Below are 27,862 nucleotides of genomic sequence, written 5' to 3' on the forward strand. Positions count from 1 at the left end.
GGAGGTATGCGTAAATGTGCAGAAAAATTTACATATTTTTTTTAAACGTAGAAAGCATAATTATTATGGATCTAGATTGCAGGAAAACACTGTTTCAGGTGTTTGAATTTTGTTTTGTTTTATTCTGGACCACCTTCCAGTCATCCTCATGTTCTTTGTGCCCCTCAGATTTTTGGGATGCATGACGCCCCTGATTGCATTTTCTCTCTGGTGCATTAGGCTACCATAAAAAAATCTTAAATGGCACAATCAAACCAAATGAAAACTGCAACAGGTAAGCTTATAGTTTGCAAATTGCAATAGCCTATCGTGAAATAGCGTGTGAATGGTCAGCATCATATAATATCCCTTTCTCTCTGTCATTATTTTTTCCTACTTTCAACACACAACCTACAAAGACGTGCACTGTATGCTGAGGGAGAGCCAAGGAAAATATGTTTATTCGGGGGGCGCTCTCTCGCCAGAAGAGGGCATTCCGATTCTTCCTGACAAAGTTGCCGTGATACATGCAGACGTGATGTTAACTACTCAAACGCTTACACTTATGCGCTTCTGGAATTGAGGAGAGAATAGGGGTGAAAGGGGGAATGCTCATCCTGCATGATTTTGGTTTGCTTACCGAGTAAAACTACCACATACCCTTCGAATTCTCCTGTGCTCAGGGTAAGCTTCTTTCGGGGGGAATGTGAATTCCCTGTCAGTCTTACTGTAAACATTTTGGGTCGCTTTTTACTGGGGAGATCTGCTGATATTCACTCAGCCTCTTGGGAAAATCGTTGTTTGAGCATCATGCCATAATGGATGGATGGAGGGTGATGAGAACGTTTCGACTGGAATCTTTAAACTTTGCTATCACGCTTATTTTGGATTGTGATATATGACTTGGATGTGGCATCGTTTGTTCTCAGACGCGCTGTTAAAATTGGACACCACGATTTTACGCGGGAATTATGTGCATGGATATGGTAGAAAACTAGATCGGGAGAAATGTTCCATGGTGAAACTACATGCTTGACACACGGATACCCCTCTGACTCGCTTATATTCCGGGGGCAGCGACGGGCAGGTGCGCGTTGGAATCGGCGGCTGCGCGAAGCGACTGGGGTCCTGGACTAGAACCGTACCGTCTGATGAGAGCGCGTGTCATGCGGACTCAGCTGTCGCGCGCTGTAAGGCTTTAAAACCTGTGGACAGGAGCTGACAGATAAGCTGATATGTGTAAGTATATGTGCCTGTAAATGTATCATATCTGCTCCATGTAGGAAACGAGAGTAAGGTAAGCTGCGTCTTTTCCCTCAAATTCGCTCCCAACATGCCAGCAGACTTGCTGTGTCTGAGTGCATAAAGATCTAGTATGTTCACATAAAAATTGTGTATTTCAACTATGATATTTACCAAAGCATTGTTATTTTTGATCTGTTATTAAACACGTTCAGCACGCTATTGTCCCTATGAATTTAGTCTGGATATGCCAAACAGAGTCGCAGAGCTGCAATGTGGTTATTTTATTTATTTTATTGTTGTACTACAGACGATGAATGCCTGTGTGCGATTAACAATTGGACACATGTCAAATACGCCAATATGCCGTTCAAGCTTTGCCAGAGATTGCATCTGAATAACTGTTCGGTTTACAAAAAGCTCTATAGTGTAGTAATGCATCCGTTCGTTAGCTATATGGTTTGGAGCATCCTATTTCTTTTTACCTGGTTTATGAAGAAAATTCGGATCATTGACTGGGACTGGAATGCTAATTATGGCATATGTTGGATGCAAGTCAACTTTACAAAGCGTGGTCCTGCATAATTTTCGAAAGCCCATTCATGGTTATGTTTTCTTCATTTCGTGATCTAGAAGTGTCAGTGGTATGTCCAACATTAACTGGGAACAGACCATTTGAGTTTCATGAGTGGATTACATCCAGATGAAGTACGCAGATAAATTGTGCTAATAAAATCGATTCATATTTTATTTTGCTTTGCTATATCATAAATCAGTAGGCTAGTGCACCTGCTCCTTGTTTAGCCTTGAAGACAGTCTGTTATGCGCTCTCTTGCTGTTTGGTCATTGAGAGATGATTGTGGATCATTTTTGTTATTTGACCTAGCATCTACAAGAGGCTTGATGAATGCCATTTGGAGCACGAATAGCCTGCAAATTTCAGCATTAAATAGTGTGAGCATGTTCGCTCAAGTGTGTCTGTGTGTGTGTGTGTAGGTGCGTTTGCGTGCGTGCTCGCGTGCGTGTGTGATGAGGGGCAAACCTACGGATGTGGTTAGATTTTTTAATAGCTTCCCCCCTGGTGTTTGAAATCATCAGTATGTTTTTGTTAGCAGTTCATTTATCCACAGCCATTATTGAACTCTTACACGGATGGTCAAATGCACTGGCTATGCTGTGCCATTATTTTTGAAGGTGGTATGATTTATCAGGCTACTGCACTGCATCGATACATTGTTTACCAGGGGCGTTATGCACCACAAAAATCTGAGGGGGCACAAATTATGTTAGGATGACTGGGGGGTGGTCTGGAGAAGGGCTACATTTGAGCATTTTGCCAAAACCTTAAACAGATTTTTCCTGCTATCTAGAGCCATACTCATTATGTTTAAATCGATGTAAAAAAATATGTGTATTTTTCTGCATATCTAATCATACCTCTTGATTTGTCTGTATGGAACCACCTGACTGGTGGTTCCTTTTCAAAATCAACTAAATAGGCTTCTCTGCATCCCTGCTAAAATCTTGGTAGAAGATTTAAAGGAATGTGAGTCTTATTCAGTAGGCCTACATTTAGTTATTGCTTGCTTTTCTAAAGTATACCAACCTTGCCAGCAGGCATGCCAGCTAAGATAGTTAGACAAACTAGCTTCTCTTACTTGATTGATAGCCTGAAATGACTTCTTGGTAGCTAGATATGAGATTGGGATATTGGGAACTTATCTGGGCAAGCTAAAGCCAACTTCATGAAATTGCTAGGTGGCTAGTACTATTAAAAAACCCAAGAACAAATCTGAGGGGCACGTGCCCGCTATGGACATGACGTCTCTGTTGTTTAATGCAAAATTGGTCTGAAATAACTAAATCTGCAACCCAAAAAAATCACACATGAATAAGGATAAATATGACTATTTATTATTTAGTAATAATTTTGCAACAGCCTTCAAGTGCTTGAGCACTTGAATTGCTTATGACCATCATGCAGGGTGGATTGCATTAATTGTGCTTTTTCTCTCTTCCTTAGGTAACAAGCAACACTACTCACTTGTATTCTAACGCATCATTTCCATTACACAAAAGCACCTTTGTCATCCATAAACTTTGGTCTTGTAATCACATTACCGTTGTTGATTACTTAAACATTGCTCCCTCAGTCATCTCACTGACCATTGGCAGTTAAACCCCTGACTCCTCTGATGCCATTTGTTAGCTGCATCATGTGGTGCATGACGCAGGGCTTCATGGCCCATAAACTGATGAGGTACACGCACTGCCATGCACTGCAATGTGGTCTTGTTTCTGCAAATACAAAGCCCACAAGCCAAATAGCAATATGAGCTTCTGTGCCAACAGGTTGAATAGAAAATACGTTTTGCACCTTTTTATGCATAGGGAATGTGCCCAAAATAGTGTTAATCCACATTAGTCATCATTGCCTCAGCACCAAATTATATATATATTTTTTGTAACAGTGATTTACAGTGCCTTCAGAAAGTATTCATACCCATTGATTTATTCCATAGTTTGTTACATCCTGAATTCAACATTTATTAAATAGATTTTGTTCTCACCTATCTACCCCATAATGACAAAGTGAAAACATGTTTTTTGAAATTTTTGCATATGTATTGAAAATGAAATACAGAAATATCTCATTTACATAGCAGTCAAAAGTTTGGACACAAAAGTTTGGAGACTTTATTTAGACTATTTTCTAACTTGTAGAATAATAGTGAGGACCTCAAAACTGTGAAATAACACATATGGAATCATGTAGTAACCTAAGAACTGTTAAACAAATCCAAATATATTTTATATTTGAGATTCTTAAAAGTAGCCACCCTTTGCCTTGACGACAGCTTTGCACACTCTATGCATTCTTTCAACCAGCTTCATGAGGAATGCTTTTCCAACATTCTTGAAGGAGTTCCCACATATGCTGAGCACTTGTTTGCTGCTTTTCCTTTGCCCTGCTGTCCAATTCATCCCATACCATCTCAATTGGGTTGAGGTCAGGTGATTGTGGAGGCCAGGTCATCTGATGCAGCACTCCATCACTCTCCTTAGTCAAATAGCCCTCACGCTGCCTGGGGGTGTGTTTTGGGTCATTGTCCTGTTGAAAAACAATTGATAGTCCCACTAAGCGCAAACAAGATGGAATTTCGTATCGCTGCAGATTGCTGTGGTAGCCATGCTAGTTAAGTGTACCTTTAATTCTAAATAAATCACAGACACTGTCACCAGCAAAGAACCCCCACACCATCACACCTCCTCTTCCATGCTTCACGGTGTGAACCACACATGCAGAGAGCATTCGTTCACCTACTCTGTGTCTCACAAAGACACGGCGGTTGGAACCAAAAATCTCAAATTTGGACTCATCACACCAAAGGACAGATTTCCACTGGTCTAATATCCATTGCTCATGTTTCTTGGCCCAATCAGGTCTCTTCTTCTTATTGGTGTCCTTTAGTAGTGGTTTCTTTGCAGCAATTTGACTATGAAAGCCTGATTCACATTCTCCTTTGAACAGTTGATGTTGAGATGTGTCCATTACTTGAACTCTGTAAAGCATTTATTTGGGCTGCAATTTCTGAGGTTCAGTTAACTCTAATAATGACTTATCCTCTGCAGCAGAGATAACTCTGGGTCTTCCTTTCCTATGGTGGTGCTCATGAGAGCCAGTTTTGTCATAGCGCTTGATGGTTTTTGTGACTGCAATCTTCCAGACTGAATGATCTTCATGTCTTAAAGTAATGATGGGCTGTCGTTTCTCTTTGCTTATTTGAGCTTTTCTTGCCATAATATGGACTTGGTATTTTACCAAATAGGGATATCTTCTGTATACCATCCCTACCTTGTCACAACACAACTGATTGGCTCAGAAGCATTAAGAAGGAAAGAAATTCCACAAATGTGACCGACCGCAATAATTTGGTCTTATGCAGCAAAATTTGAAATTGTGTTTTTTATGTTGGATAAAAGCAGAGATACAGCTTCAAAATGGTATATCATACCCTGCATTTGATGAACAATTGGAAAGTAATTCTGCTTTGAAAGTTGATTAACTGTTAACCTCACTTTTGAGAAAATTGTATTTTAATGTTTTGGTACCTACAGGAGAGCTCTTCTTTGTCTACTGTACATCCATTCAGCATCGTACACACACCTTCTTTTTTGTTGTTGAATTTTTACCCCTTTTTCTCCCCAATTTCATGGTATCCAATTGCTGCGTTAGACACATAGATACTATCTTGTCTCATTGCTACAACTCGCTACAACTCCCGTACGGGCTCGGGAGAGACGAAGGTTGAAAGTCATGCGTCCTCCGATACACAACCCAACCAGCCACACAGCACGCATCCAACCCAGAAGCCAGCCGCACCAATGTGTCGGCAAACTTGGTTAGCGCGCACTGCGCCCGGCCCGCCACAGGAGTCGCTGGTGTGCGATGAGACAAGGATTTCCCTACCGGCCAAACCCTCCCTAACCTGGACGACACTAGGCCAATTGTGCGTCGCCCCACGGACCTCCCGGTAGCGGCCGGTTACGACAGAGCCTGGGCGCGAACCAAGAGTCTCTGGTGGCGCAGCTGGCGCTGCAGTACAGCGCCCTTAACCACTGCGCCACCCGGGAGGCTATTAATATCACTTTCTATCTACGGACTGAATATACTCTCCTGCAACCCGCCTCAGCCAATGTGGTACGGATCTTCTATTTGTATACTTATACTTAAGAACTCATCAACTCATCAAAAGCTAGCCAGCTAACTGGCTACCAGCTAACTGGCTACTAGTGCATCAGACTGTTAGCTTAAGAGGCCCATCGGACAAATTCTTTGGCCACTATACCCACCATACGGGAGCCCTGCTGATCCGTTGTCTGAACTTTCGCCTGAACCGGAACCCCAACAAATGCTAGCCAGCAAGCTAATTACTAGCTAGTAGTCAGCTAGCGGTCATCAGCCACCTCTAGCACGGACAACTCTCGCCAGTCTGCATAGCGCGACTCAAACCAGAGCATTTCAAATGTATTTTTCTCCATATCTCCGGATTCCTACTACAAGCTCTGAACCTTTATTTATTTATTTATTTATTTTTAATTAGATTTTTTCACCTTGATCACCGCAGCTAGCTAGCTGCTATTCGAGTGGCCACTCCTGGCTAACATCACTGTCTCGAAGCAATAACCAATTGCTAGGCCCATCTCCCGGCTAGCCAAAGAGGTCCATCAGCCACTACTTGGGCTACAATACCTCTTTTTGCCAACTGGCTTGGACCCCCGCCACTCATTACGACTGGATCACCGACGTGATTCTCCAGATGGGTTTTTTCTCAACTTGCTCCGCCGTCGCTTCATCCCCTGAAATCCCATCCGCTAGCATGCTAGCTGTGGCCTGCTAGCTGTCCAGAGCACATCGGACTGTTAGCTTAAGAGGCCCACCGGACAAATTCTTTGGCCACTATACCTATTCTGCCAAATGGCCTGGTTTACCACACGGAGCCCTGCTGATTTGTCTGCCGACCAGACTTTCTTCTGTCGCAACCTCCCTCCAAGGCCCCTCTGTTAGCTTGCTCTCCCCGGCCTGCAAGCTGCCTGAAGCCACTCTCTGGACTCCTATGATCACTTGGCTACGCATGCCTCTCGCTAACGTCAATATGCCTTGTCCATTGCTGTTTTGGTTAGTATGTATTGCCTTATTTCACTGTAGAGCCTCTAGCCCTGCTCAACACGCCTTATTTAACACTTTAGTTCCACCCACCAGACATGCGGTGACATCACCTGGTTGAAATTATATTTCTAGGGACCATATCTCTTTCATCGTCACTCTAGGCACAGGTTTACCATCACGGTATCCACATCCTACCATACCTTTGTCTGTACATTATGCCTTAAATCTATTTTAACGTGCCCAGAAATCTGCTCCTTTTACTCTCTGTTCTGAAAGTACTAGACGACCAGTTATTTTAGCCTTTAGCCGTACCCTTATCCTACTCCTCCTTTGTTCCTCCAGTGATGTGGAGGTTAATCCAGGCCCTGCAGTGCCTAGCTCCACTCCCATTCCCCAGGCGCTATTATTTGCTGACTTCTGTAACCTTAAAAGCCTTGGATTCATACATGTTATCATTAGAAGCATCCTTTGTTTTAGCATTAGTTTGTTTTATTCACTGCTCTAGCACACTCTGCCAACCCGAATGTCCTAGCTGTGTCTGAATCCTGACTCAGGAAGACCACCAAAACCCCTGAAATGTCCATCCCTATCTAAACATTTTCCGACAAGATAGAACTGCCAAAGGGGGCAGTGTTGCAATCTACTGCAGAGATAGCCTGCAGAGTTCTGTCTTACTATCCAGGTCTGTACCCAAACAATTCAAGCTTCTACTTTTAAAAATCCACCTTTCCAGAAACAAGTCTCTCACCGTTGCCGCTTGCTATTGACCACCCTCTGCCCCCAGCTGTGCCCTGGACACCATATGTTAACTGATCGCCCCCCCCCCCCATCTATCTTCAGAGCTAGTGCTGCTAGGTGACCTAACACCCCGGCCATCCTACAATCTAAGCTTGATGCCCTCAATCTCTCACAAATGATCAATGAACCCACCAGGTAAAACCCCAAATCCGTAAACACGGGCACCCTCATAGATATCATCCTAACCAACTTGCCCTCCAAATACACCTGCTTTTAACCAAGATCTCAGCAATCACTGCCTCATTGCCTGCATCCGTAACGGGTCTGCGGTCAAACGACCACCCCTCATCACTATCAAACGCTCCCTAAAACACTTCAGCAAGCAGGCCTTCCTAATGGACCTGGCACGGGTATCCTGGAAGGATATTGACCTCATCCCGTCAGTAGAGGATGCCTATTCATTCTTTAAAAATGCCTTCCTCACCATCTTAAATAAGCATGCCCCTTTCAAAAAATGTAGAACCAGGAACAGATATAGCCCTTGGTTCTCTCCAGACCTGACTGCCCTTGACCAGCACAAATACATCCTGTGTCGTTCTGCATTAGCATCGAATAGCCCCCGTGATGTGCAACTTTTCAGGGAAGTCAGAAACAAATATGCACAGACAGTTAGGAAAGCTAAGGCTAGCTTTTTCAAGCAGAAATTTGCATCCTGTAGCACAAACTCAAAAAAGTTCTGGGACACTGTAAAGTCCATGGAGAATAAGAACCCCTCCTCCCAGCTGCCCACTGCACTGAGGCTAGGAAACACTGTCACCACCGATAAATCCACTATAATTGAGAATTTCAATAAGCATATTTCAACGGCTGGCCATGCTTTCCACCTGGCTACCCCATCCCGGTCAACAGCCTGGCACTCCCCACAGCAACTCGTCCAAGCCTCCCTATTTCTCCTTCACCCAAATCCAGATAGCTGATGTTCTTAAAGTACTGCAAAACCTGGACCCATACAAATCAGCTGGGCTAGACAATCTGGACGCTTTCTTTTTCAAATTATCTGCTGAAATTGTCGCAACCCCTATTATTAGCCTGTTCAATCCCTCGTATCGTCTGAGATTCCCAAAGATTTGAAAGCTGCCTCGGTCGTCCCCTTCTTCAAAGGGAGAGACACTCTAGACCCAAATTGCTCCAGACCTATATCTATCCTACCCTGCCTTTCTAAGGTCTTCGAAAGCCAAGTCAACAAACAGATTACCGACCACTTTGAATCCCACCGTACCTTCTCTGCTATGCAATCTGGTTTCAGAGCTGGTCATTGGTGCACCTCAGCCATGCTCAAGGTCCTAAACGGTATCATAACCTACATCGATAAGAGACATTACTGCGCAGCCATATTAATCGACCTGGCCAAGGCTTTCGATTCTGTCAATCACCACATTCTTATTGGCAGACTCAACAGCCTTGGTTTCTCAAATGATTGCCTCGCCTGATTCACCAACTACTTCTCTGATAGAGTTCAGTGTGTCAAATCGAAGGGCCTGTTGTCTGGACGTCTTGCGGTCTCTATGGGGGTGCCACAGGGTTCAATTCTCGGACTGACTCTCTTCTCTGTATACATCAATGATGTCGCTCTCGCTGCTGGTGATTCTCTGATCCACCTCTACGCAGACGACACCATTCTGTATACTTCTGGCCCTTCTTTGGACACTGTGTTAACTAACCTCCAGACGAGCTTCAATGCCGTACAACTCTCCTTCCATGGCCTCTAACTGCTCTTAAATGCAAGTAAAACTGTGTGCATGCTCTTCAACCGATCACTGCCTGCACCAGCCCGCCCGTCCAGCATCACTTCTCTGGACGGTTCTGACTTGTATATGTGGACATCTACAAATACCTAGGTGTCTGGCTAGACTGTAAACTCTCCTTCCAGACTCACATTAAGCATCTCCAATCCAAAATTAAATCTAGAATGCGCTTCCTATTTCGCAACAAAGCATCCTACACTCATGTAGCCAAACATACCCTCGTAAAACTGACCATCCTACCGATCCTTGACTTCGGCGATGTCATTTATAAAATGACACCCACACTCTCCTCAACAAATTGGATGCAGTTTATCATAGTGCCATCCGTTTTTTCACCAAAGCCCCATATATTATCCACCACTGCGACCTGTACGCTCTCATTTGCTGCCCATCGCTTCATACTCGTCGCCAAACCCACTGGCTCCAGGTCATCTACAAGTCTCTGCTAGGTAAAGCATCCGCCTTATCTCAGCTCACTGGTCACCATAGCAGCACCCACCCGTAGCACGTGCTCCAGCAGGTATATCTCACTGGTCACCTCCAAAGCCAATTCCTCCTTTGGCCGCCTCTCCTTCCAGTTCTCTGCTGCCAATGACTGGAACGAACTGCAAAAATCTCTGAAGCTGGAGACGCTTACCTCCCTCACTAGCTTTAAGCACCAGCTGTCAGAGCAGCTCACAGATCACTGCACCTGTACATAGCTCATCTGTAATTAGCCCATCCAATCTACCTCATCCCCATACTGTATTTATTCATGATCTTGCTCCTTTGCACCCTAGTATGCACATTCATCTTCTGTACATCCTACCATTCCAGTGTTTAATTGCTGTATTGTAATTATTTCACCACCATGGCCTATTTATTGCCTTACCTCTCTTATCCTACCTCATTTGCACATGCTGTATATTTTTCTACTGTATTTTTGATTGTATGTTTGTTTATTCCATGTTTGACTCTGTGTTGTTGTATGTGTCGAACTGCTTTGCTTTATCTTAGCCAGGTCGCAGTTGCAAATTAGAACTTGTTCTCAACTATCCTACCTGGTTACATAAAGGTGAAATAAAATGAAATAAAAGATCAATAAATGTGATACCGCCACAATCAGGTTATATTTACATTACAATTATGACAGTTTATCCATGGAGACTTAATTGGCCAATGTGCTGAGGTCTAGCACCTGCCTTTAGTGAATGTATATTTGAGAAAGACTTGGAGAGGGCAGTGGGTGGCTCTGAGAGAGGATGTGACAGCCTCATCTATAGTGTTGTGAGGGCTGTGGGTTGATTGGTTATTCTCTGTCACTCCGCCCTGGCGGAACTGTTCCGCCAGGGGAAATCAGAAAACAGATGCAAGGCAGAAACAAATCTATACTAACACACAGTCTGTTCCTGCGTGTGTGTGTGCACGAGCTTGCATGAGTGCACGCACATTTGGATATTGGTGTATTGAGGAGAATCCACCACATTCTCTCTCTCATCGAGTTGACCTTGTTTGTACTGTAGACCGCCTACTTCAGTAACTGCAAATACCAAACTGCAAATACCAATGCAATCTGCAGAGCATTTTTGTAATTACACAAAGACATCTGCGTTTCCTCAGAGCATTGAGGCAATATGAACACAGGACATGAAGCGTTGGTTCCCAAGGACCAGGAAAGTAAGGCTGGCAGTCATCTCAGAGATAATTGGAGACTAATAGGACGGCATAGGCTAGTCTGATGGGATGGCCTTCCCTGTGCGTTAGGCTCCTGTCCAGCCACAATGTGTGCATGGCTGCGCCTGATACTAGTTTTGTCAATGGCAGACAACTCAACAATGAGCCACTTGTGTGTTCAAAGATCATAGCATAGTGGCTATTTGCCAAGTTATTGTTTATTTGTCTGTACATTAAGTCAGCGGTGTGCTTTTCCTCCCATTCTTTGTTTAATAACAGAAGGATCCATATCCCTGCCATCATCCTCGCCGCAGTAGTAGTAGTTGTTGTAATAGTGGTAGTAGTAGTAATAGTAGTAGCAGTAGTAGTAGTTGTAGTAGTATTAAGGCACTGACACAAATGATTGCCTGAAAGAAATTGATAATAAGAAGATTGTGGGAGCTGTTTTGTTAGACTTCAGTGCAACTTTTGACATTATCCATCATAGTCTGCTGCTTAAAAAACATATGTGTTTTGACTTTACATCCTCTGCCATATCGTGGATCAAGTGTTACTTATCTAACATAACACAGAGGGTGTTCTTTAATGGATGCCTCTCTAACGTAAACCAATTAGAGTTAGGCATACCACAAGCTAGCTGTCTTGCCCCCTTACTTTTTGTATATTTTTACTGTCTTCAGAAACTATTCATACCCCTTGACACATTTTGTTGTGTTACAGCCTGAGTTCAAAATTTATTAAATGACTTTTGTCCCGTATCCATCTACACACAATAACAAAGTGAAAACATGTTTTTCAAAATGTTTGCAAATGAATTGAAAATGAAATATAGAAATATTTTTATCTACGTAAGAATTCCCACCCCTTTGCTGTGACACTGCAAATTGAGCTCAGGTGCATCCAATTTTCTTTGATCATCCTTGAGATGTCACAACAACCTGTTTGGAGTCCACCTGTTGCCAATTCAGTTGTTTGGACATAATGTCTACATAAGGTCCCACAGTTGACAGTGCATGTCAGAGCAGAAACTGTACCATGAAGTTTAAGGAACTGTCCGTAGATCTCCGAAATATAATTATGATGAGGAATATATCTGGGGAAGGGTATAAAACAATTTTGAGAGTGTTGAAAGATTCTTTGAGCACAGTGGTCTCCATTATTGGGAAATGGAAAACAATACGGAACTACCTAGATTGCCTAAAGCTGGCGGTCTGACCACACTAACCAACCGGGCAAGAAGGACCTTGGTCAGGGAGGTGACCAAGAACCCAATGACCTCTCTGACAGAACTACATTGTTTCTTGGCTGAGATGGGAGAACCTGCCAGAAGGACAACAGTCTCTACAGCACTTCACCAATCTGGGCTTTATGGGAGAGTGGAAAGAGGGAAGCCACTTCTGAGAAAAAGTCACATGATAGCACGCCTGGAGTTTGCAAAAAGGCACATGAAAGACTCTGAGAGCATAAGGAAAAAGATGATGTGTTCTGATGAGACAAACATTTAATTTGGCCTGAATGCAAAGTGCTATGTCTGGAAAAAAAAACAGGTACAGCTCATCAGCTGTCTAACATCCCTAACGTAAAGCATTGGGGTAGCAGCATCATGCTATAGGGATGCTGGGAGACTAGTAAGGATAGAGGGAACAATTAATGTAGCCAAATACAAGAAAATCCTTAATGAGAACCTGCTTCAGAGTACTATTTTATTTTTTGTTTTTGCCAAAGCAATGGTCTAATGGCTTCAGAACAAGAATGTGAAAGTCCTTGATTGGCCCAACCAATGCCCAGACGTAAATCCCATTGAAAATCTGTGGAAAGTCTTGAAGATTGCTATTTCCACAGCTCCCCATCTAGCTTAACAGAGCTTGGGAATTTTTGCAAGATAGAATAAGAGAAAATCCACAAATCCAGTTCAAAGCTTATACAGACATACCCAACACGACTCAAACCTTTAATCGCCGCTTGTCACGCCCTGACCTGAGTATTCTTTGTTTTATTTATATATTTTGGTTAGGTCAGGGTGTGACGAGGGTGGTATGTGTGTTTTGTCTCATCTAGGGTTTTTGTACTGGCTAGGGGTTCTGTAGATTTATGGGGTTGTTTCCATCTAGGTGTTTATGTAGGTCTATGGTTTCCTAGATTGGTTTTCAATTAGAGGCAGGTGTTTATCGTTGTCTCTGATTGGGAACCATATTTAGGCAGCCATCTACTTTGGGTATTTGGTGGGTTATTGTCTATGTTATGTTGCATGTTATCACAGTGTTTATATAGCGGTCACGCTAGTCTTAATCGTTTTGTTGTTTTTTCTTTAAGTGTTCTTCTTGTTCTTCATTCAATAAAGAATGTATTCACACCACGCTGCGATTTGGTCCCCTCCATACAACGACCGTGACACCGCTAAAAATGCTTCTACAAAGTATTGACTCAGGGTGTGAATACTTATGTAAATTAGATATTTCTGTCTTTCATTTTCAATACATTTGCAAAAATGTCTAAAAACCTGTTTCACTGTCATTATGGGGTATTGTGTGTAGATGGGTGAGAGAAAACATTTAATCCATTGTGAATTCAGGCTGTAACACGACCACGTGGAATAAGTCAAAGTATGAATACTTTCTGAATGCACTATAATGACTGACCACTAGCCTTGAGTCAGTGGTTCTATGTACAGTGCCTTCAATAAGGATTCATACCCCTTGACTTCACGTCACCAGTCTTTCTGGGTAAGTCTCTAAGAGCTTTGCACACCTGGATTGTAGAATATTTGCATTTTTATTTTAAAAATTCTGTCAAATTGTGTCAAGTTGGTTGTTGATCATTGCTAGACAGCCATTTTCAAGTCTTGCCAAAGATTCCCAAGCCGATTTAAGTCAAAACTATAACTTGGCCACTCAAGAACATTCATTGTTGTTGTGGTAAGCAACTCCAGTGTGTATTTGGCCTTGTGTTTAAAGTTATTGTCCTACTGAAAGGTGAATTTGTCTCCCAGTGTTTACTGAAAGCAGGCATACCCATAACATTATGGAGCCACCACCATTCTTGAAAATATGAAGAATGTTACTCAGTTATGTGTTCTATTGGATTTGACCCAAACTTAACACATATTCAGGACAAAATTGAATTGCTTTGCCAATTTTCTTTTGCAGTATTACTTTAGTTCCTTGTTGCAAACAGGATGCATGTTTTTAAATATTTTTATTCTGTACAGTCTTCCTTCTTTTGACTCTGTCAATTAAATTAGTATTATAACTACAATGTTGTTGATCCATCCAGTTTTCTCCCTTCACAGCCATTAAACTCGTAATTGTTTTATAGTCACCATTGGCCTCATGGTGAAATCCCTGAACAGTTTCATTCCTCTCTGGCAACTGAGTTAGGAAGGACGCATATATCTTTGTAGTGACTGGGTGTATTGATACACCATCAAAAGTGTAATTAATAACTTCACCATGCTCAAAGGGATATTCAATGTCTGCTTCTTTTTTTTACCCATCTACCAATAGGTCTTAAATTCAGGCCGTAACACAACAACATTTTGAACAAGTTGAGGGTTGTGAAAACTTTCTGAAGGCTCTCTATGCTGATGACTCAACATTATACACGTCAGCTACCACAGCATGTGAAATCACTGCAACATTTAAAAAAGAGCAGTTTTAGTCCGTTTTAACGTCATTACTAGCCACTGACTCAGTTTTAGAGTCAGTGGCTAGTAATAAGCTAGGCAGAAATATATCAAAAACGTAAAGCTTTGAATTTGAGACAAATCATTCACTAAACCATAAACCTCATCTAAGTCTTGTAATGAATAATGTGGCAATTGAGCAAGTTGAGGAGACTAAACTGCTGGGTGTAATCCTAGATTGTAAACTGTCATGGTCAAAACATATTGATGCAATGGTAGCTAAGATGGGGAGAAGTCTGTTCGTAATAAAACGCTGCTCTGATTTCTTGACATCACAATCAACTAAACAAGTCCGATAGGCCCTAGTTTTATCACACCTGGACTACTGCCCAGTTATATGGTCAAGTGGCACAAAGAAGGACATAGGCAATTTACAGTTAGCCCAGAAAGAGCAGCCCTCCTGGCCTTTAATTGTACACGGAGAGCTAATATCAATAACATGCATGTCAATCTCTACTGGCTCAAAATAGAGGAGAGATTGTCTGCATCACTGCTTGCCTTTGTGAGGGGTATTGACATGTTGAACGCACAAACTGTCTGTTCAAACAGCTACTACACTGCTCAGACACCCATACATACTCCACAAGACAGTCCAGAACAAACTGGGAAGCTCACAGTACTACATAGAGCCATGTCTACATGGAACTCTCTTCCACATCAAGTAACTCAAGCGAGAAATAAAATCTGATAAAAAAACGGATAAAACAGCACCTCACGGCACAAGTCGGACTATGAAGAGACACATGCATACGCACACACACGTTGTATTGTACATTTTAGATTTTACATGTGTAAAAAATTAAGTAAAAATGTCTTATATGATGTATTATTTTGTTTGTGATGTAGGCTGTTGTTTTGTTTTGTTGTGATGTAATTGTTTTATTCCAGTTTGGAACCCAAGAGTAGAAGCTGCTGCCTTGGCTAATGGGTATCCTAATAAATGCAAAATACTAAAAGTAGTGGTAGTAGTAGTAGCTGTTGTAGTTGTGGTTGTAGTAGTAGGAGCAGTAGCAGTAGCAGTAGTAGTAGTAGTAGTAGTAGTAGCTGTTGTAGTAGTAGTAGCTGTTGTATTAGTAGTAGTAGTAGTAACTGCTGTAGTAGTAGTAGTAGTGGTAGTAGTAGTAGTAGTAGTAGTAGTAGTAGCTGTTGTAGTAGTAAGAGGAGGAGCAGTAGCAGTAGTAGGAGTAGTAGTAGTAGCAGGAGGAGCAGTAGCAGCAGTAGTAGTAGTAGGAGGAGGAGGAGCAGTAGCAGTAGTAGTAGTAGTAGTAGTAGTAGCTGTTGTAGTAGTAGGATCAGTAGCAGTAGTAGTAGTAGCTGTTGTAGTAGTAGTAGGAGGAGGAGGAGGATCAGTAGCAGTAGTAGTAGTAGTAGCTGTTGTAGTAGTAGGATCAGTAGCAGTAGTAGTAGTAGCTGTTGTAGTAGTAGTAGTAGGAGGAGGAGCAGTAGCAGTAGTAGAAGTAGTAGCTGTTGTAGTAGTAGGATCAGTAGCAGTAGTAGTATTAGTAGTAGCTGTTGTAGTAGTAGTAGGAGGAGGAGCAGTAGCAGTAGTAGTAGTAGTAGCTGTTGTAGTAGTAGGATCAGTAGCAGTAGTAGTAGTAGTAGTAGTAGTAGCTGTTGTAGTATTAGTAGTAGGAGGAAGAGCAGTAGCAGTAGTAGTAGTAGTAGCTGTTGTAGTAGTAGGATCAGTAGCAGAAGTAATATTAGTAGTAGTAGTAGTAGCTATTGTAGTAGTAGGAGTAGCAGTAGTAGTAGTAGTAGTTGTTGTAGTAGTAGGATCAGTAGCAGTAGTAGTAGTAGCTGTTGTAGTTATAGTAGTAGTAGTAGCTGTTGTAGTAGTATTAGTAGTAGCTGTTGTAGTAGTAGCAGCTGAGTGATTCTGTTACAGAAATGGATTTATACAGTCTGTCCTAGCACAGTGTGATAATGGTAGTCACAATAAAAAGCTACGGTGTATCAAGGGTGTGCAGAGGTGTGAATGACTGACTTGAATGGGTTGGAACAGGCAAAAACAGCCTATGCAGTTCAAGGGGAAAGTAGTATAAACAACTGAAGTGATAATGGGGGAGTGCTAGGAATTAATAGGTGATAGTTAACCAATATGATATTGTAACCAAATGGTAAGGACAAGGGAAGCATGGTAGAGAGGTGGTAATAGAGACACAGCTTAAGAGTGACACCTCTGAGGGCAACTTCTGTTCATCTCTGAATTAGATAAGAAGCTGAGGAGAAGAAGATGACTTAGTGAAGCATTAGTGCATGGGCCGCTCATTAAACCACACATAGTGTTAATCAGGGCATGAAGGTGCCTAGTGAAGAGGGTACAAGCTAAATTATGTATCTCACAATCTATTTTAATAAAGCTGCACATGAAAACATTTGAGAGTCGAATGCTTCTCACTCGATTCTTTTAGGAGAATGTGTAAATTCACACTGAATCTGATGAACACACTTCGTTTGAGCTGCCCACACATAATGTATCACACAGAAAACACGGAAAAATATGCAATTAAATGTATTTTACAATTAATAAACATTGTTGTGTTTCCATAATGTTGGTTTGCCTAATTAGATCTTTTTTTTGTTAAGAGTGTGGGGCCACACTTTAAATGTAAACCTTTTCTCAATCTCAAGATGCAATTAAGACCAGTCAATTTACTTAGAACGCATTGTAGCGGCTCCTATCAGATAACCTGGCATTATGCTGACCTCACCAGACCTTGATTATGGCATCAGCCAATTATAAATGTTGACGCCAGATGGATGTGAACAAACACTTTTCCATAACATCGTCCTTAACAAAGCACTCTCGTTAGCATCCTACAGATGGCAGCATTGCAGTAGCGTTTTTTTTTAGTTATATTAAAGAAGTTTTTTGCGAGTCCGGACTCAAACCCAGATTGGCGAGCATCCACACTAGAGGAAAGTTTATCGTTCTACAGTGCACCTGTCAATCAACTGATCGCCACATCCTACTGCATGCTGTAGGGCTATTAATAAGGTGGTAGCACAATGCCATTCAGTGCTTTCAGGGTGTGTTCATTGTCATAGTGACAACTGCAAATAATAATTCAATATACATACAATGAAAAATAATGTTTTTAAATGTAGAAATTCAACAGAAGATGCAGTTTAGCCTGCTGTTAATAAAAATGTAGTTATTTGTTACATTTGAATGTGTGTAAAACCTAGTAGTACCACCTGTTTCTCTGAGAGTGAGGTGGATATATAGCATTTAGCAAAAAAAACATTATTATTTGTCTCTGAAATGAAACCATCGAGTGATCGATTTTTAACAAATACATGTCTGTCATCAAACAACCCCATGCTATGAAAATATCATTTTTTAAATTAAATAATAAAAGCAAATTTACCAACATTTCTGAAAATGGAAATATAGCGTAAGGTAATGGAACTCTTCATTTGCTGTAGGATGCTTCTCGGCCTCCATTGGTCAAATAATTAATTCTGATAAACTGTCGCCCCGAGATGATAAAATTTAAATCTGAATTTTAGAACATACATTTTGTTGCACTGAAGCCCAAGTACCATCAAATGCATTGTATTTCTTGGTCTCATTCTATCTCATAATTTGTTCAGTTTTGCGACACATTCGAAACTTTATCATGCAGACAACATCACGGTCATATTTTCTTTCATAGAGCAAAACCTAGGATGATTGGACTGTCACCACGACATACACATGTGATAACCAATGAAACACAGCTATGGACTATGTTAAACCAGACATTCATCCTATCTTTTGATTAGAGGATGTTTACAGGCTATCACATTACGGAGGTTTAGCCCAGAGAAAAGAGCACACATAAGAAATGGATGCACTCCTCAGGAGAAAATCAATGCACCCTTAATAACAGATCGTTAGTGACTCTGTAAGGGGAGCGCTTTTAATGTAAACAGCTCACTCTCACCTAAGGATGAAGACCGATATCACACCAGGCTACATGTACAGATATTGGATCTTCATTTTATCACCCTGTTACAGGAGAACTTTCTGGAAATGTTAAACTTGTAGTGTATTTGAGGTTTAAAAAAGGCTTCTGAAGTTTGTATTTCAGACTTGATTTTCCCCTTAAGAACAATATATCAACCCCTGCAAAAATGTCTATGAATTATAATCCACATAACAATTCACATTTGCTGTTGCTGCAGGATTCATTTCCTGCTGTAGAAAGCTGGCTCAAAATAAGATCCTGCATCTTCATACTGACCGATTGTCATGATCACCATCACTGATTCAACCGTCTGTATCTGCAGTATTTCTTCTACATGTTTTATAACCCGAAGTAGCAGTAGCAGGATATCCAAAGAGACGGCACGGATTCCCTTTTTTGTCTGTGTGTTTGCTTATTTAATGACGTGTGTTCAAAGGGTTAGTATACATGTATGTATTTTGTTTAGACACAGAGCTGTTTAATTCCATAGGGTTTCTAGAGAGCTGACTCCTTTGTTCAAACTTTTTGGAAGTGAACGCCATGATTTACTCAGACCCTTAACCGCTCTGTTATGGGTCAATGTGAAGTGGCTAGATTCTAAATAGATACGCCTCTGGATTTGTATACACAACCGCCAGCTCCTGAATGTTCATTTGCTGTGTTTCAGCTTGCTTTTATGACATCTCTAGTTTTGGCTCAAGCACTGTGGCGGCTTGTGGGAAGACTCAATTCTGGTCGATTGCAGTTAAAACCAAATTAAAACCACCATTTTCTACACCATTTCCAACCAGATGGGTTGTTGTCAGACACTTTCAGTAAAAATATTTTTTTCCTCTTTCTCTCTCTCTCTCTCTCTCTCTCTCTCTCTCTCTCTCTCTCTGTCCCTCTCTGCAGCCTCTGCCATGCGGCGCCGCTGGCTTATGGTGCCTCTGCTCATGCAGGTGTGGCTGGCAGCATCTCCGTCCCTCAGCGAGCGTCCATGCCCCAAGAGCTGTCGCTGCGATGGGAAAATTGTCTACTGTGAGTCCAGCGGTTTTCGCGATGTGCCCAAGAACCTCTCAGGGGGCTGCCAAGGCCTGTCCTTACGCTACAACAGTCTGGTCAGTCTCAGAGCTGGACAGTTTGTGGGCCTCAACCAGCTCATCTGGCTCTACTTAGACCACAACTACATTGCCTCTGTAGACGTACTGGCCTTCCAAGGCGTCCGAAGGCTCAAGGAGCTGATACTGAGCTCAAACAAGATCACAATGCTCCACAACACCACTTTCCATCCTGTACCCAACCTCCGCAACCTGGACCTGTCTTACAACAAACTGGCGTCTCTGCAGCCGGGCCAGTTCCAGGGCCTCCGCAAGCTCCTCAGCCTGCACATGCGCTCCAACTCCTTGAAAAGCATTCCTGTGCGTCTGTTCCAGGACTGCAGAAACCTGGAGTTCCTGGACCTGGGCTACAACCGCCTGCGCAGCATCACACGCAACGCTTTCTCAGGCCTGCTGAAGCTGACCGAGCTGCACCTGGAGCACAACCAGTTTTCCAAGATAAACTTTTCCCACTTCCCACGCCTCTATAACCTGAGGGCGCTGTACCTGCAGTGGAACCGCATCCGCTCCATGAGCCAGGGCCTGACCTGGACCTGGACCTCCCTGCAGAAGCTGGACCTGTCTGGCAATGATCTGCAAGAGGTGGATGCTACAGTCTACCAATGCTTGCCCAACCTTCAAACACTCAATCTGGATTCCAACAAGCTGACCAACGTGTCCCAGGAGACCGTGTCTGCTTGGATCTCTCTGATCACCATCAGCCTGGCGGGGAACGTGTGGGACTGTGGTCCTGTGGTCTGCCCCCTGGTGGTCTGGCTGAGGAACTTCAAGGGGAACAAGGAGAACAACATGATCTGCGCTGCCCCCAAGGAAGCGCAGGGAGAGAAGGTCATGGATGCTGTTGACACCCACAGTGTGTGTCGGGATAACGCAATCACAACCCTCACGGCCAGCGCCCCACCCACACCATCTAATGACCCAGACCAGACAGAGCGCCGCCCAGTCTACCCCACACCACCCACGCAAGGTGGGAAGAGCGGGGAGGGATCCAAAGGAGGCCCTACCTCTCCAGCTGTTACCTCGGTTGTGGCGCCACCACCTGAACAGTTTGAGCCTGTGTCCTTTCACAAGATAGTGGCGGGGAGCGTTGCCCTGTTCTTGTCTGTGGTGATGATCCTGTTGGTGATCTACGTTTCGTGGAAGCGCTATCCCAGCAGTGTCAAGCAGCTGCAGGAGCACTCGGCTGCAGCTCGTAAGCGCCGGAAAAAAGCCAGAGAGACGGAGCGCACGCTGAGTTCCCCACTGCAGGAGTACTATGTGGACTACAAGCCCACCAATTCGGAGGCCATGGACGTGCTTGTCAATGGGACTGGCTCCTGCACCTACACCATCTCAGGCTCCAGGGAATGCGAGGTATGACCCACACCATCCGCCACCCCTCCTAATCAAATCTCTTCCACAGCGAGGCAACCTGAGGTAAATGTTTACTGCTTTTGATTGATATTACATCAGTGGCTTTATTTCCGTATCTCCCCTCTTGGATTGGCTGTAGCTTTGTTTTGGTAAGGAATGGTGTGCTCTTTGTGGGATGTCGCTATCCTTGCCTTGAGTAGTTTTCATTGTGATCAAAGAAGAGTTATGCTATTCACTTACACCCTTGTCTCTGTTAATAAGAGGAAAAACATTGTTTGATGTAAAATTGTGTTGAAATGCAATAAGTACAACCGATTAGATTTCCTATCCTGAATAATTTCACTAGCTTGTTTGTGATAAGTTACAGTTTTTTCCCATGCATTCTGAGAGGTGGATTCTATTGCTTATTTAGGTGCAGTTTTTACCCACCAAAATGCCAAAGGCATTTTTTGTTTGTGGTTATCATATCTCAGTTCTATTTTCAATTAGCCACTTTGTTTGTGGGGAGATTCATCCCTAGACACTTGGAATGATAATGGACACTGTTGTGACAGCAAGAAGAGTCCCTCTCCACTGATGACTTTATCCTACACCTATTATAGCACAGACTCACAATGGATGCCGGTAAAGACTTCATACACAGCTTCCTCTTACTAGCTTACCATCTATGCCTCTCTGTCTTCATCTTACATTCATATACCTACAGGTGTACAACAGACACACACACACACACACACACATATACAAACAAACACACACAACACACATACATCACAATACATGTACTTCTACAAATATTCATTGTCTAAAACTTCCATAAGGAGTGCCACTGGGAATGTTTGAATTCACTGGACAAATGAATAATTAGACAAACAAAAAGATAAAACACATTTTGTGGAGCGTGTGTCACTGTGGGACAAAGTCCAGTGCTTCTCTTTCTTTTGGAATCACCTTGTTTTTGACAACATAGTAGAATCTCAACGGATAGAAGCTAAGCATACATTTCACATCATTTAAACGTTTACATTTGCTCCTACTGTTTGTTTTGTCCTCTATGTTGCGTCACCCCCAAAAAAAGGTTTGTTTATTTTCAGAACTGTATTTTATAAAGTGTTGTTTTCTTCAGATTACTTGTAAGTGGTCTTCAATCAGGTCTGGTTAAACTGGTCTTGGATCAGTGTTTCAAGGCTTATTCTATGTGTTCACTGTGACCGTTTAGCTCTGATGCTGTTAAAGTGTCTTTATGTATTCTGACGTTTGCCTTTGAAGACAGTGTGTTTGTTTGTCTGTCTAGCTGTGGATTTTATGAATTTGGTGATTTGGCCCACTCATATGCTTTTTTATATGCTGTGTTACGCAATATGTTACTCTTACAAGGTAGGGAATTGCTCAAATGGGTCTTCAACAAGTTCAAAGGAAAAGGATACACTAATATTCATCTGCAATTTCAGGTAATTTTTCCTTTCTTCTTTTGGACAACTCTCATATTTATTCAGGCCTGAAAATGTGACAAGCAAAACCGTGTTTGCTAACAGGATACAAAAAAAACGTAAATTTGTCTTATGACATCACAGTGTTCCTGAGATAAATGTATGTTTATTTCCCATAAAAAGCAAGATCATTAAGTCAGATTGTTAATTGCTTGAACAGCATCACACCACAAACACCAAAAGAATTGGTCTGCAATTCAGCAAGCAAGCTGAACTTAGATGGTAGTGTCTTTAGTTGACAATTAGGCATGCGGGGGATTTCAAACACTCACCGTTAGTGAGAGAATATCTCTCTCATCCTCCTAATCCTGTCTCTTACACACTGCGGTTCTGTGCCGTCGCTTTTCACAATGCCTTTTGATCCTTGCTTAATGAGGGTGTTAGATCACCAATATAGCAATCGGATTACCTGGAAAAGAAGCAAAGACTGCTCTCTTCCTTAAAAATTTCCCCAAGGCAACCCAAGTGCATCTTTATTGGTACTCTCCACTTATATATTCCCTACCTAATTTGCTTTCTCTCCTTGTCCCTCTTCCTCATTTTATTATCTCTACAACATCCATTCTTGTTCTCTTCTCCCCGTCTGGCTTGGTGGTCGCCATTTTCTCCCTTATTTCCTTTTAAAATCCACTTTTCAAAGCCTTAAACTTATTTTATTGAAGCTTCTAGACTTATTTTACAACATGATGAGCCACTGGGATTTTGCATTCATTGCATGTGTTTTAATTGTTTATGCAGTTATGTAGCTGTTTGCTTACACTAGTAGTGCAGGACTTTTTCTCCTCCGGACAAAAATAACCTTGTCAGGTTATTGTGGCTGACAGTGCCATTAGAGTCATCCTGGGCTGGAGGCACGGCAGCCTGAAGAGTTGTGAGACAGGCAGACAGGCAGTTGGCTGGCAGCGAGACAGGCAGAGAGACAGGTAGAACAGTAGAGAGGCAGAGAGACAGGTAGAACAGTAGACTGGCAGTGAGACAGGCAGAGAGACAGGTAGAACAGTAGACTGGCAGAGAGACAGGTAGAACAGTAGACAGGCAGAGAGACAGGTAGAACAGTAGACTGGCAGCGAGACAGGCTGAGAGACAGGTAGAACAGTAGACTGGCAGAGAGACAGGTAGAACAGTAGACAGGCAGAGAAACAGGTAGAACAGTAGACTGGCAGCGAGACAGGTAGAACAGTAGACTGGCAGCGAGACAGGCAGAGAGACAGGTAGAACAGTAGACTGGCAGCGAGACAGGCAGAGAGACAGGTAGAACAGTAGACAGGCTGAGAGACGGGTAGAACAGTAGACTGGCAGCGAGACAGGCTGAGAGACAGGTAGAACAGTAGACTGGCAGCAAGACAGGCAGAGAGACAGGTGAAACCAGGTAAGCTGGAAGGGCAGGATACATAGAAGGTAGGAAACTTGACACACAGACAGGAAAGGCAGTTAGGCAGGCCGAAAAATCAGCAGCCATCCAGACTAGACAGATAGATTGGCAGTGCTGGGTCCACACATACACAAAGACAGCTCTCCACAGACAGCTGTCCATCCTGTGATCACCGCCAGTGCAAAGCCTCTTTTTTTGCCAGATCAGAGGTCTTTAAGCAAAGTCCAGCAGATTGGCATGTTTTCCTCTGTGGCTGGATCAAACTGCAAGGCAAAAGAGGAAACAACAGACAGAATTAAAGGACAGATCCTATCAAACCAATGTCAAATCCTTTTGCCCAATTCAGATCAGTAAGTATGTCTGTAACTTATTGAGGCCAGCTGTGCTGAATTTATCATGATCTGACACACTTTGGCCGCTTTTACACAATTGGGCTGCGTTTACATAGGCATTTACACAGACAGCCCAATTTTTCCACTAATTGGTCTTTGAAATGGGCTGCCTGTGTTAGCGCAGGCTAACGTTACTATTCATAGATTCACTTTTGATGAATATAAACAGTAGATAAATCCATGGTTTCCTGCTTATGGCGAAAGACACACAGTGGCTGCGTTTGCACAGGCAGCCAAATTCTGATATTTTTTCCACTACTAATTGGTCTTTTGACCAATCACATCAGATCTTTTCACATTAGATATTTTTCAGAGCTGATCTGATTGGTCAAAAGACCAATTTGTGAAAAAAACATCAGAATTAGGCTGCCTGTGTAAATACAGCCAGTTTCAGAGTTCAAATACCTTCCTCCTGTGTGTAGGTGTGTGTCTCTGCTTGAGTGCCTGTGCAGGATATGCACACGTGGGCACATACAAGAAACCTTTCGCTCTCCTGCTAGGCTATTCTTAGAGGTCTCATATCTTTGTTTTTTCCACCCTTTTCCTATGCTTCTTCAAGCACACATTATTTTTAGTGAATTACCTATCTATCCTTCGCCCCAGTCAGGCTCCTGCTCTATGGCAAGTACTGCTGCTGCTGCTGCTGCATAGACTCTAATGCCATTTGGCTGCCTTCCACTGCAGGAAAATGCATGCCACTCACAATTGATGAGTTCTATTCTCCCTGCAAGGGTATAGTATTCTATCCTCACATGTCCAGTGTGTAGCTTTTTCACATCATAGGAACGGGATAGATTCAGACACACGTTTGAAGTCTCTTACCATCGCAAAAAACGGTGTTTTCATCAATGTCATGCATCCCCAGGCATTGACTAGCATGGATGTGTGCAAGAGAGAGAGATGGGGTGGGAGAAGGAGGAAGAGAGAGAGCGGAAGAGAAGGGAGAGAGAGCAACAGAAGGGTGGCGAGAGAGATAAAGGGAGAGGGGGAGAAAGAGAGGGGGGAGAGAGAGAGAGAGAGACACGCTCACACACACACATTCTCTAGAGATACAGTATGTCCCCTATGAAGCGACCCTGAGGGTGCTCCTTGCATACATGTCATATATTCAAAGGCTGTCTTTCACCATGAAAAATAATGGTGCCTTTTATCAATTGGATTAGCAAGGTAATAAAAGTTTTTTTTTTTTTTGCAAAACCGACAATGGATTCATTTGGGATTGATTGTGCCATGAAGCCAGCAAGTACACTTAGGGATCAGAGCCCCACCATCCAACTCATTGATCGTCTCTTGAAATGTGAGGAAGATCATAGATAATGCTGATAATTAAAGAAGGGATACATAATGCAGAATTCCACTCAGGCCTTTTTTACTTGTATTTAATCATGTACTGTATATCATTAGGGGCCGGAAATTACAATAATGGTACATCAACAACTGGTTAGAAGCAGCTATCTGTAACCAACTTGTGTGGGTGTATGTGGATATTTTCACAATAAGGCTCCATACCCACCAACCTCAATAGGGGGGGAAACTATCCCACAATGCCCCTCTCACAGTGTCATTTGGTACATTCTGATTGTTTTTGCAGCAATGGCCTCTCAATCTTGCTTCATTTCCAGTGATTGAGATATAATACCAGCAGCTGTTTAGCCTTTGATGGCAGCGTCTGTAGAGGGTATTGAGTTTGTAGAGTCTGACTCTGAAAGGATGAGGCTTCTGCTTTCTCTTTTCAGACCATTCATCAGGCCATTCACTTTACTATATGTCTTATTAAGATGAGTGGACATGTTCCTTTTTGCTCTGGGACGTTCCTATCTAAATTGGGATGCTTTCCAAAATTCAGCGCAATCAGTGCAAAGGGAGCTGCGTTTTTAATCACTCCACACCACACACACCTTCATCTCTCTCTTTTTTTTTCTCTCTCTCTCTCTCTCTCTCTCTCTCTCTGTGTCTCTCTCTCTCTCTCTCTCTCTCTCTCTCTATCTGTCTCTCTCTCTCTCTCTCTGTCTCTCTCTCTCTCTGTGTCTCTCTGTCTCTCTCTCTCTCTCTCTCTCTCTCTGTCTCTCTCTCTCTCTCTCTCTCTCTCTCTGTCTCTCTCTGTCTCTCTCTGTCTCTCTCTCTCTCTGTCTCTCTCTCTCTCTGTCTCTCTCGCTCTCTCTCTCTCTTGCAGTCCCATGCATCTAATGCATTTCTGATTTGCTACCGTACCTTCTCAACACTGACACAATTGAGCTGGATGGGCTCCCACTTGACAGGGTAGTGAGGTCTCTATGGTCATAATACCTTGAGTTGTGTCTTTGCACACTCAAGAGGGTAACAAGGTCTATTTGCTAATGGAAACTGTGACTAGTGTGGGTGTCTTTGTGGTTTTGACCCACGGACGTGGCCTAGTGGAAGCTACGCTGGCATTTCCATGTCGGAGCAGAGAGATAAACCATCCACCTTCACGTTAAAGGATTCGCCTGATAATACCATTTTTTTCCTTCTTCTGATGTTTAAAAATCAAGGCTCACTATTTCCATTTGCACATAATAATGGGCATGCTAAGGGCAGTAATCAACCGTCAGTGGACTATCCAGATTTAGGTTAACAAATTGATGTTTTGTACCTTTGACCGCTCTAGATGATGAAAGTGGATTAATCCATGCGGTAGACGGTAGAGATTATAACTGTTGGCTTGAACCTGTTTGTCAGTTGAAGCGTGAATTAGATCACCAGTTTCACAAAAACACCAGCAGACACTTATAGAAATGTTCAGGCTGTTATATCTGCACGTACGCAAAAAATAAAAAAGTAAGAACAGTTTCAAAGTGATTATGTTTACCTGCTCATTCATTCTACTTCAAAGAGGCGATATAGGAGAAGTGGCGTTGGGTGGAAATACATGAGCTGAAAGACTCAACAATTGAAACAAAAGTTGGAAAGGAGACAGGAGAGGGGAGAGGAGCAGAGAGAGGAGCAGAGAGATGCAGAGGTAGAAAGGGAGACAGAGAGAGAGAGAGATGGATGGATAGTCGGAGGGAGAGAGAGGAGAGGGACAGGCTGTACATAGTTCTCACTGACCTGAAAGGCGCAGCCTGTTTGATTTAGTGCCAATCACAGTTTTTAATGACTGCGCGGTGCATCATCATTTATTGGGATTATCATAAACTTGTGCTGGGATCTGGTGCAAGGGCACTTGTGCCTCCCCCTCAAAAGGAATTACTCGCTACCAGCCCGGCCGTCAATCAGGCCAGAAATAGCAGACTCCAGCTTTTTTCCACTTTGTTTTTCCTAAACCTTTCCCAGCATCTTGGCCAGGAATGTGATAAATATTCATTCCATCATACTCCACCATGGAGAGTATGGAGTGGACCAAGAATGTTAGATGGGGAAGGGCTGAGGGGGCTTGGCTGTTCTCTGTGTCTTTGTGGCCAGTAAAATTAACCT

The 27,862-nt window shown here is 42.8% G+C and overlaps 1 protein-coding gene across 1 annotated transcript in view; it reads left to right on the plus strand.

Annotated features, from left to right (window-relative positions):
- Positions 1–380: 380 nt before the first annotated feature.
- LOC110523660 (leucine-rich repeat transmembrane neuronal protein 4) overlaps positions 381–27,862 on the plus strand; it is a 112,239-nt gene continuing 84,757 nt past the window's right edge. The window contains exons 1-2 of the mRNA XM_036977338.2: positions 381–1,218; positions 19,618–21,176. Of these exons, the coding sequence (XP_036833233.1) occupies positions 1,215–1,218; positions 19,618–21,176 (1,563 nt within the window). The 5' untranslated portion in view covers positions 381–1,214. The remainder of the gene's footprint in view (positions 1,219–19,617; positions 21,177–27,862) is intronic.

The sequence above is a fragment of the Oncorhynchus mykiss genome, chromosome 5 (assembly GCF_057628025.1).
Source record: "Oncorhynchus mykiss isolate SJ-2025 chromosome 5, ASM5762802v1, whole genome shotgun sequence".
Classification (NCBI taxonomy): Eukaryota; Metazoa; Chordata; class Actinopteri; order Salmoniformes; family Salmonidae; genus Oncorhynchus; species Oncorhynchus mykiss.